Raw genomic sequence first — 12,371 nt, forward strand, 5'->3', positions numbered from 1 at the left:
TCACAAGGACACACAGCTGTCCTGTCTGACTAGGTTGTAAATAGAAAGACATCCTAATTATTGCTAGCTGGCAAATGATTAATTCCTTGCGCTCATTCCTAATCCCAATTTGTAAAAATAAATTCTGACTAGTCAAGGCTAGAGAAGATAATTTGAATCTGTAGCCCCTATGAGGGCTGCAGGTATTCTTGGATAATGAGAGAAATGGAATGTACTTTTTTATGATTTTTGCATTGCCTGAGAGATGCTGTTAGAGTATTTAAGCTGTGCAGGGAAAGGGAACAAGAGAGCAATGAAGTAGAACAACGTGAGGGAATAACAAAAAGAAACCATCAAAAGAATGTGTAATGCTTTCTTTCCTTAAAACCCCTCAGATAGAAAAGTCCTATCCTTGCTAACAACACAGACTCCAAGACAGCTCAGGGCTGGTTCCCTTACAGGCAGCAATATATTTTGAAGTGCTAATAATGGACAGATGAAGCAACATGGAAGGAAGATGATGTGAAGAGAATGCAAAGAAATTCACCACAATAATCAATTTCTGTGTGTTTGAAAGCTTTCACAATAAACATGTTTTTAAGTGAACTTGAAAGACCAACTTTGTTCCATGAATCTCACAGAGGCTAACTGGCACCTAGGATTTAACAAGCTCACACAGATTTGGCACATCAGTCTAACAATGGGCAACTTCTGCTCTGAGAGTGGGGGGACTTCACGGGCCCCATGTAGAGCTGGAGATTCCATCTGAGTACCACGGGAAGGTCTCTGTGAGTGGACAGGCAGAGAGAGAAAAGACAAAGTTCCTGGTGAGGCTAAAAGGTAGGGGAGATAGCCAGGAGGGGAGAGTCAAAGGCAGTGAGCTGCAGGGAGACTGAGACCTGGGAACTGGATACAGAAGTGAGGCAGAGGCATTGGACATGGGCATAATTTCTGGGAATTCTGCAACATGGTGGGGAATGGCTGGAGGAACTGCATGGATGATATAACTGAGATACAAGACACAAGTGGCTAAAAGACCTAAGAAGATTACAGTAGAATCACAGCTTTGAACATTACAGAGAAATTAAAGAACAGCTTCTTAAAGTCTAACTGTCCCCAATAGTTAAAATCACCTAGTATGTCACTGTAAAGCCTTTAATTGCTAGCCTGTCCTAAAGCCAGCTGATAGTTCTTTTTTTTCAATCCAAAGTGGAAGTTCCTTAAGACACATCTTGTGCCTTGTCTGAACACACTATAAAAAACTACTTAATTATGAGAAGGAAAAGATCAAAGACGGGCTCTGAAATCAGGACAAGACTGAAAAGGTCTGCTCCCAACCTTTTAGCACTGTGGCTCTGATGTGCATTAGAACAAATCTGTTTTAAAATGATTACAACCAGCCAGGCATAGTGGCGCACATCTTTAATCCTAGCACTTGGGAGGCAGAGGCAGGCTGATTCCTGTGAGTTCCAAAGCCAGCCTGGTCTACAGCGCAAGTTCCAGGACAGCCAGAGCTACACAGAGAAACCCTGCTTTAAAAAAACGAAACAAAACAAAAAAGATTACAACTGAATAGACTGTACTTTTCTTTAAAAATTAATTTATTTATTTATCCATTATGTCCAGATTTCATTACAAGGTGGTTGTGAGCCACTATGTGATTGCTGGGAATTGAACTCAGGACCTCTGGAAGAGCAGTTAGTGCTCTTAACCTCTGAGCCACCTCTCCAGGCCCTAGACTGTTCTTTTTCTGGTGTTCAGATATAGATCTTAGAAATAAATATTTATCATCACTTATTTATTAAGCAACAGTGCTACAAATCCACCTGAATGGGCATTGGCACATCCTACTGTTGAGCCATATCCACAGAGCCAACTTCAGCACCTAGAATGTGTATAAGCATTCCACGGCTCCCAGGAGCCTTACAAACTAAATTTGAAAAAATCTAAATATGCATTATAAAGGGTCAGGATGACACTGTTTTTCCTCTGTTTGTTGAACACTGAGAACTTTGTCTTGGTAATTGTCACATTTAGCTACACTGGCTTCAGTTATTCTTTTGCTCTTTCTGGTTTTCAAACAGTCTTATCAGATTTGTCCTTGGACAATTTCATGCATGTACACAATAATTACTTTCTTCCCAACCCCTTACCTTTCTCCTGTACCTGTCAATACTCTCGTCCTGACAAATCCTTTCCCCATATTTATCTCTCTTTGCTTTTGTGACCTGCTGTCTTGAACTAGGATTCTGTATGACCATGGGTTTGCAACTCTCCATTGGACCTTGGTGGGCTCGCCAGTGGGGCTTATAGTGGGAACACAACTGAAGAGGACTCACGCTCTCCCAGAATCCTTCATTATCTATCAGTTTAGTAGGAAAAAGTAGGGTCCCACAGGTCCTTGTCCCATCCATGACTGGCTGTTGACGGACAGTCCTGTGCAGGCCAGTAGTTATGAGTTCATAATGTGATGGCTAGACTGTACCAAGAATATGGTATTTTCTGTCCCTTACCTTCTTTCTAGCCTCTCTTATGTCCTGTTTCTAACTGGCTGAGAGTGACTTCTAGCATAACAGCATGACCTACATGAATACAGGTGCTTTCAGCTAGAGTTCATGAAGTGATGAGCCACTAAGTGTAGGTTCTGGGAACTGAACTCCAGTCCTCTGGAAGAGCAGTGTGTGCTGTTAAACAGAGTCATTTCTCTAGACTCGTTATTTCCTGATTTTTAATGACTCTAAAATTATGTTATCTGTGGCTTTCAGATAATCATTTTTGTTGTCTTTATCTTTCTTTTCCAATTCTGAAAATCAAATACAAATTACACTTTGTAGACAGCATGGTGGAATGCATCTGTAAATCTATGATTTGGGAACTGGAGGCAAGATGAACAGGAATTTAAGGTCAGCCTCTGGTATAGGGAAACTGAATATAGCCTAGACAACACAAGGTCCTGTTTCAAAAAACAAAAAAAACTAAAAACAAAAGCCCCAAACAAGCCCAAATTACATTTTGTAGTTTGTCTTTTATATTATTTCAAAGAACCAGAACTGTTATTCAAAACCAATACTTTTATATTTTAATATGAAATACCTTGCATATTTTATATAAGGAATCTTGTCCATCTCCTCCTGTGTCCTTGAAGTAGTCATGAGCTGGAAACGTGCGGTTAATATCCCTTGTGATAGCACTGTCTTGAGGAGACTCCTGTGGAAACGGAGGAAGAGAGGACCAGGGCCATTAAGAAGATAGCTATCTATTTGGATTTGTACAAAAGGGTCCCATTATTTACGTACGAAGTGCTGTAAGGTCAAACATACTCATGCTTGCACTTACTGCCTCTTCAGGGACTATCCATCTGTAGGAGGAATGTATAGTGAGGGTGGGCCAGACGGAAGGAAAGGGCCATTTTCATCCCTCACACTCATGCTCTCTTCCCTGTGCACTGCAGGAAGTGAGGCTAATGAACTTTCTGTTGTACAAAGGAAAATAAGCTGCTGAAATTGGTTTCCCTCAGAAAACATTCAAGTTTACTTCACGGGATAGTGAAAGTGCTTCTGACAGAAAACTGAGTAGAGACAGCAATGCCTAGTCTACCCTCCGGAACGAAGCTCATGCCCATTCCCAAGTGGGAAAAGTCCAAGGCTCTGTATGTACATTCCTTTCATGTGTGGTGGAGCTGGGAATGGACCCAGGTCTTCTAGGAAAGCAGTCAGTGCTCTTAACCTCTGAGCCATCTCTTCAGCCACGGTCCAAGGCCCCTAACCAGAGTTTCCTAGGGGCAAATGGCACGGAGTTCAAATGCCTAACGAGGAAGCCCTCTTCTTCTCTGCAGAGGAAAAGAGTGGTCACTAATGCCAGCAGTCACCCATGATGCATACCAGTGCCCTGCTGGCTCTAACATCCCCAGAAGTTTTCATGTATCCACTGCCCTTCCCACTGACCATGGAACCAGACAATGAAAAACCACAGGATGAATTTCTGAAGCCTGCAAAAAATAGTAACAAACTGGAGTCCTATGGGAACCACTGCCTCAACTACTTGATCTTACAAAATATTCAGAGAAACTTGGAATGAATCCATTTGATTTGTCATAGGCTAAACCACATGCCCTTCCCCTGAATTCTAATAATGACGAGTTTAATAAGTTCTTGTCAGAATAATAATATTAAAAATCTCAAAAAAAATTCTAAAAACAAATCCTTGTCCTTGACAATGTGACCAAAGAGAAGATTTGGGTACTGATTTTAAATACACCTATTTGCTGCTGCCAAGTAAGTTTATACATGCTCAGTGCCCCAAAGAGTGTCAGAGTCTGCTATAACCTGAACATCCTTTTGAATACGTATCTTTTACATAGTAATGAATGTTAACAGTATTTGCTGCAATTTACAAAAGTCAATTCTCAAGAAATCTGTGTGTTTCTGTATATTCAAATGTAGTAACAGTTTAAATGAAATATTATAAGTAGTTTTATCTATCTCTTACATTTTAAGCAACAAAATAAGACAATATAAAGTAGCTCAGAAAATTCATGCACACACACTGACACATTAGGGCTGGCTAAAATGAAAGCACCAAGCATTGGTGAGGTAATGCAACAACTGGACCTCTTACAAATAATGACAAGTCTACACATCATGCAATTACTCTGGTAAATAACACAGCACACCCCACATCTACAAGTTTAATACCATTTACTAAGGAAAGGAACAAGAGCTATTTAGAGAAATGAGCGACTCTAAGATTGAGGTGAAAAACACAAGAGACAACTCTGGAATTTTGTTTTGTTTTGTTTTGATTTTTGTTTTTTGAGACAGGGTTTCTCTGTGTAGTTTTGTGCCTTTCCTGGAACTCCCAACGCAGACCATGCTGGCCTGGAACTCACAGAGATCCACCTGGCTCTGCCTCCCGAGTGCTGGGATTAAATGCGTGCACAACCACTGCCCGGCTGGAATATTTTTATTGCCAGAAAATTTAAAAAAGAAACAGAAAAAAAAAAATCCCACAAACGCTTTTTAATTTTATTGCTACCACAAACCAAGCCAATTAATTGATACCAGTAACACTACCAACAACAGAATGTCTGCACTGATAGAAGTATGACAGAGGGATACTGAAAAACATTCCTAGTGACTTAAGCCAAATAATTTTTTTGTTTTTGTTTTTTAACATTTATTATTATTATTATATTTGTTTTTTAATTTTACACATCAGTCATGGGTTTCCCTGTCCTCCCCCCTCCCACCCCCATCCCAACCTTCCCCCATCCCCTCCCCTCCATTCCCATCTCCTCCAGGGCCAAGACTCCCCTGGGGATTCATTTAAACCTGGTGGATTCAGTACAGGCAGGTCCTGTCCCCTCCTTCCAGGCTGAGCAAAGTGTCCCTGTGTAAGCCCAAGGTTCCAAACAGCCAGCTCATGCACTAAGGACAGGTCCTGGTCCCACAGCCTGGATGCCTCCCAAACAGTTCAAGCTATTCAATTGTCTCACTTATTCAGAGGGCCTGATCCAGTCGGGGGCTCCACAGCCTTTGGTTCATAATTCATGTGCTTCCATTCATTTGGCTATTTGTCCCTGTGCTTTTTGCAATCTTGGTCTCAACAATTCACGCTCTTACAGTCCCTCCTCTTTCTCAACAGTTGGACACCTGGAGCTCCACCTGGGGCCTGGCTGAGGATCTCTGCATCCACTTCCATCAGTTATTGGACGAGAGTTCCAGCACGACTGTTAGGGTGTTTAGCCATCTAATCACCAGACTAGGTCAGATCAGGCTTTCTCTCAACCATTACCAGCAGTCTACAAAGGATGTATCATTGTGGATTTCTGGGGACCTCTCCAGCACTCTGCCTATTCCTGTTCTCATGTGGTCTTCATTTATCATGGTCTGTTATTCCTCTTTCTCCCTTTCTGTTCTTGATCCAGCTGGGATCTCCTGCTCCCCTAAGCTTTCTTTCCCTCAAACCTTGTCCTTCATTACTCCCACGGTCGTCCAGGTTGTGCATGTAGATCTCATCCATTTCTCTGTCATTGGGTGATCCTTGTGTCTTTCCTAGGGTCCTGTTTTCTAGTTAGCCTCCCTGGAGTTGTGTAGCAGTCTAGTCATCTTTGTTTTACATCTAGTGTCCTCCTATGAGTGAGTACACACCATGTTTGTCCTTCTGAGTCTGGGTTACCTCACTCAGGATGATTTTTTCTAGATCCATCCATTTGCCTGCAAACCTCATGATGTCATTGTTTTTCTCTGCTGAGTAGTACTCCATTGTGTATATGTACCACATTTTCTTTATCCATTCTTCAGTTGAAGGGCATCTAGATTGTTTCCAGGTTCTGGCTATTACAAACAATGCTGATATGAACATAGCTGAGCAAATGCCCTTGTGGTATGATTGAGCATTCCTTGTGTATATGCCCAAGAGTGCTACAGCTAGCTGGGTCTTGGGGAAGATTGATTCCCAATTTTCTAAGGAAGCGCCATATTGATTTCCAAAGTGGCTGTACAAGTAAGCCAAATAATTTAAGCAACTAACGGATACGGTAATATTGAGTTACAGCCTTGAGTATGAGAGAAATATCCACGAGTCTGTACATACAAAAATAAATGATGGATTAAATAAATAAATGGGGTAAAGAGATAAATCACCCAGGTAGCATTTCAAATAACTTATGTACATACTATGTCATCAAAGAAGTGAGAGTGGAATGCTCCACTACAGTGATGAAATGGGAGGTGGTGTAGACAGGCAAGATCAGTACTAACAGTGGTAAGTCATTCTGCTAGTAGGCACTCTTCATGTTGTAAGAATGGCTTTTATTTTATATCTTCCCGCTTCAAATTCATAGCTTTACAAGAAAAACACCAGACAACTTCTTGAAGGACATTATACAAAATGCTTGACCAGTATCCCTTAAAACCACCACATAGTTCTTGTTTCTTTCATTAAGGATGTCACTAATAACCAAGATCTATCTAGAGGCCAGGTGTGATTCATTTCTAGTGACTTCCCCCTTAACTCCCACCATGCTTGATGTGGGAGTGGGATTTGAGATCCTGACATTTTAAGGCTCCTTAAAAACCATATGTGGATTAAAATTTAGGGAAATTATAACACATGGTATTTGTCCTCAGGTCAAAATTATATATTAGTTCAAATCATAGTAGTCCCACACTCTAATCTTTCTGGATGTCTATTTTTATAGCTTACTATGAGAATTGGATGACTAAGTAACTTCTCAGAATTAATAAGGTACTGGGAACTGGAGGAAGTCCTTTGAATACATACTCTTTGTAAACTCAAGTTGGAAAATAGAAAGCTAAGAATGGCAATAAGAAAAAGAAAATACCCAAACAAAAGAAATCTCATGGAAGGCTGCCATGTGAAATAAGGAGCAGAGAGGATTATATTTCCCAAGTGGTTTGTTGCCCAAATAACAAGTTCTCAGGAATAACTCCAAACATTATAAATGCTGTAAAAGCGTATGTAACACTTAATGAAACAGAAAAGCATCCCACTCAAATATACTATTTATTCATTAGACAGGGTCTCACTATATAGTTCAGGCTGGCCTCAGCCTTCTGGGTGTGCCAGCATATAGTGCCCATGCCCTGTCTTTAAAATGTATTTTCGTGAATAAAGCATATTTTCCTGGTTGTGTATCCTTGTTGTGTGTGTGTGCATGTATAGGTAAGATGTGGCATGGCATGGATGTGGACCTCATACGACAACTTCTGAGAGACTTTCTACATTGTTGGGTCAGAGTCCCTATTTCTCCCACCACTGTGAACTCCAACCTAGCTGTTCTCAGAGCTGGGTTGACTCTCCTGTCTCACCACAGGAGACAATTGCCTCAGCTCCAAAAGCAGATTTGGAGGGTCTAACATCAGGCTTGTGTATCAAATGCTGGTACCTGCTGAGCTACTCCTTCAGTCTGCAGCCCCTTTTAAAGAGTCAGCTATAGCTTTTGTTTGTTTGTTTGGTTTTTCTTGGAGCTGAGGATCGAACCCTGGGCCTTGGGCTTGCTAGGCAAGCTCTAGCAAGTGCTCTACCACTGACCTAAATCCCCAACCCTGTTTTTGTTTTTTGAGACAGGATTTCTTTGTGTAGCCTGGCTGTCCTGGAACTCACTCTGTAGACAAGGCTGGCCTCGAACTCAAGAGATCAGCATGTCTCTGCCTCCCAGTGCTGGGATTAAAGGTGTGTGCTACCATTGCTTGGCTTAAATATATATCTTTAGTTTCATGAAATCATAATTACTGAAATGTATTTAGGCCATAATTATCTTAGTCCTCACAGAACCATCTCACTAAGTTATATCTCCAGTATGGTTTGAGACTGTTGAGAGGGAGGGAAGGAGGGAAGGAGGGAAACGGCAAAACATAGCACCTGTTACAGGGCCTTTACATTTCATGGTGTTGAGGATACTGGCTACCCACATGACTAATGTCTTTGTAAAAAACTGTCTAAGAATTGTAAGCATTTCCACTCCATGGAAAGTGACCCAGTGTCCATTATCTTTTTGTCATCAAAACATGAATCCTAGAAATAAATGTAACTAATGGGCTCATTTACTAACAACAACAACAATAAAAATCCTAAAAAAAAAAAAACCCAAAAAACAAAAAACCAAACACCTCTATCGATGACTTGAGCTTTCAATGTTCAACATATACCTTATGTAGCTATGAAAATGAACATTTACTGGTCCCTTCATGGCTCAAGTCATTATTTGCCTTTCAATTAGGAACCATGGGATTTTTGTCCTATAGTGTTATTCTTCCACATCAACAAATAGAGGGGATTTTGGTAGAAATCAAACTTGATGGATAGTAGAAATCAATTTGTTGACAGAGATTGTTTTTCACACATATTTTTGAGAACTGTTACTGGACAGGTGTTGGAAGTACCCATGATGACAATTACTTTGTCAACAATTTAAAGTTAACAGCAGAATTTAAAAGCTGAGCCAAAGAGAGACAGGGAATTGAGCTATACAGATTTAAAAACATAAAGTACAATACAGACACTCAGTAGTTAATGTTTCAAAGTTTCCCTTCCAAAGCTCCATCACAGAAAACACAGAGCAGCCTGGAAATCCATGTCCATTAGCCTAGAACACAGGGGTGACAAGTACTTCAGAACCTTGCCACAATTGTGTGGCCTCTGGACTTGGGCTTTTGACAAAGAGAGAAGGAGATATAATGCACAATGGGCAGGACTTAAACCCTGTCTTGAGCAGCTCTGTCTGTGCACTGCCTCTCTTTTCTTAACTTGCACAACCTTGGGCAAGCTACTTACCTAAGCTAAACTCTGAGGTCCTTACTTATAAAACGTATGTGTTTATGAAACTGAATTTATTTGCTTCACTGGGTTTATAAAAAGGAAAGACACACTGTGTGGAAGAAAGTGGGAGACACAGGCCTGGTACATCAGTAGTAACCCTTCCCACTAGATATGAAATTGATGTTGCTGGCCTTCTTCCCATCTTGAGGGAGAAGCCAAGACAGAAAAATATGTATTTGGCAAGGTTTCCTGTTTGGGACTTAGTGCCTGGTCTGGAGAGGAGCAGATCTGTGACCAAACAGTAAGCAATTAAAAAACAACCTATTGTATGTCATCAATATCATACTTCATTATAATCAAATGAATTTATAAAGAAGATAAATAAGATAGAAAAATTGACACTTAAAATATAAATGATAGAATAAGATTTCTTTTTCTTTTAGCCTATGAATCATACTGACCCAAACACTGCAGAGCTCAAGAAAAAAATACATGTGCTGGCTAGATTTATTTTATTTCAACCAGTCTTCGGGGCAGAGACCCATTTCAGGACAAACAATTAGAGTAACTTCAAATGCCTCTGCCTCTTCACTCAAGGCCCCAACATCCAATAAAGCGAACAACCCTTCCCCAAATTGAAAACAAAAAGACAACCATGTACTGTGACCAGAGTCTTAACCATAGAAACTAAACTCAGCAAGCCTGTTCTAGAACTACCAGCCAACAAGCACTTCTGACCTTTATGGATGGATCAACTGCACGAGTATGTGAGCACCACACGGACACTATGGCTCTATCTATGGTAGATAATGTAAGGGGAAAGTGGCCAACTTCAGAAAAGATGACTCTGTACTTAATAAAATAATGGACCGCTGTCACATTGTTTCAAACCAAATATGGCATTATAATGCCATTCTAAAAATAAATCTAAGTCCCATGTGACATGTAGCCCTTTAGCTATCTCCATTTCCTTTTAGGGATCAAGTTTCCCACAGGAAAAGTGGCCAATGTTTGGTAAAACTGCCCCAAATCATGTATAGATAAGGCATAAATACAAACAGCATGGCCAACCTTTTCCTGCTTGGCTGAGTTTGAGGCCAGCCTGGTCTATAAAGACAGTCAGGGCTACAGAGAGAAATGCTGTCTCAAACTCCACCCCCCCAAAAGAGAAATAGCTACCTCACTTCTAGAGTCTTCAAAATAGTATCAACATGTACAGTTTAATATATTTACATTTGATTTTAATTCAACCTGAAACAGAGAAATTATGCAAAACCATAACATAACAATGCCACAATTCCCCCATCTTTAAATGTCTCCCAAACTGCTCATATACCAATAAACTCTGGTTTGCCAATAACTTATTTCACAAATCTTTTTAATACAGAAGCACATGGTCAATGAAATTAAGACATTTGCTACAAAGTCATTGTGCACATTTTTTCAAAGGAACCTTTGAAAAGCTGAGAAAACCCTCCCCAAATCATTCTACCACTTGGGCTGGTAATCCTGCCATTTCACATTCAAGGAGACAGGCAGTTCATTCACAGTATGAAAGTTCAAGTTCCTCCAATCCTAAAAATATTAAATAAACTGTTTAAGTACAAAGGAAAGGCCATTGTAAAATGGCTCAAAAAGAATTTATCCACCAATACTGCTAAAAAGAAATCCGTCCAAAAGAGGATTCTGAATAAGAAGCAGCAGGCCTGTGAAGAAGTGGGCTGTCCAGTGCTCTTTCTAAGGTGGGCACTGGCTGACATGCAACTATTTCCCCAATTCTAAGACCAAAACTTCCTCACTGAAATAACTGCATAACACATAATTCATTTACAAGTTAAACAATGAGTATGATCTTACTTTAAACTTTATTATGAAGTAACTTCAACACTATCTCTAAAAGTATATATGTATTCTGATACTAGTCACATACCATAGAGTTAAATGAGCTATCCAAGGTATTTGAGTCTAAAAATACATATTTTTTCTCACTTTGAAATAGACAGATTGGTATTTAAACAAAATGTCATCACATGTTGCATTGAACGTGCCAGAATAAAAAGATTCAACACAAACGCTTCAAATGTATTGTGCAGAGAATTCTCCCAGCCCCTGAAGACTGTGTAACTCTGCCCCTTCATCTATCCTTAACCACCACACCACACAGCAAATGAAAAACAAACAGGCAGTGCAGACAGTGAATGGAGGATAACAGAACTGATTCCTTAAGGCTTGCAGGTTCACACAGCACAATGAAGATTCGCACTGTTCCCAGCATCGTCAAGGGTCTACCTGTTTTGCTTACAGTCACTGCGACTACTTGATTCTTCACTCAGCGCTTCATAGAGAAAGAGAGACTCTACTTTGGAAAAAAAAAAATGCCTTTAATAAAGCTAGAATTTAGCCGGGCGGTAGTGGCAAACGCCTTTAATCCCAGCACCTGGGAGGCAGAGCCAGAGGCAGGCGGATCTCTGTGAGTTCAAAGACAACCTGATCTACAGAGCGAGATCCAGGAAAGGCAACAAAACTATACAGAGAAACCCTGTCTCGAAAAACCAACCAACCAACCAACCAACCAACCAACCAAACAACCAAAACCAGAACTTGATACTTGCAAAAACTAAGCAAACCGTTAAAAAAAGACCTTATTTAAAAAGCCATGTTTTCCTTTGTTGGCATTACCAGAACAATGTTCTTTCCCAGAGTGAAAAGGGCTTAACTTCTAAAAGGAAAATCTTTCTCTTACTACTGATTTAATACATTTTAATAAAACCTATCTTCAAGATTCTCATGTTTGCTGAACTAAAACTTTATAAGCATAATGCCAATTTGAAAAGATTAAACTTCCTAGCATGTATGAAAAACAAAGCTAGTGTGGTGGCACCTTTGAGATTCCAGCACATGGGTGGGAGGAGATGAAACACAACCAAGTTTCTTTGTTTTTCAAGACAGCGTTTCTCTGAGTACCCCTGGCTATCCTGGGTACTCGACCAGGCTGGCCTCAAACTCAGAGATCCACCTGCCTCTGCCTCCTGAGTGCTGGGATTAAAGTCTCGCATCACTACCACCCAGCAATAAAGCTATTTCTAACCCAGCATTTTCAACGTGAGCTC

The 12,371-nt window shown here is 40.4% G+C and overlaps 1 protein-coding gene across 3 annotated transcripts in view; it reads right to left on the reverse strand.

The window, feature by feature from the left end:
- Positions 1-12,371, reverse strand: part of Rabgap1 (RAB GTPase activating protein 1) — a 124,193-nt gene that overhangs the window by 30,716 nt on the left and 81,106 nt on the right. For all 3 annotated transcript variants that reach the window (XM_036183979.1, XM_036183978.1, XM_036183980.1), the window contains exon 14: positions 3,073-3,186. In XM_036183979.1, the coding sequence (XP_036039872.1) occupies positions 3,073-3,186 (114 nt within the window). The remainder of the gene's footprint in view (positions 1-3,072; positions 3,187-12,371) is intronic.

This window comes from Onychomys torridus, chromosome 4 (genome assembly GCF_903995425.1).
Source record: "Onychomys torridus chromosome 4, mOncTor1.1, whole genome shotgun sequence".
Taxonomy (NCBI): domain Eukaryota; kingdom Metazoa; phylum Chordata; class Mammalia; order Rodentia; family Cricetidae; genus Onychomys; species Onychomys torridus.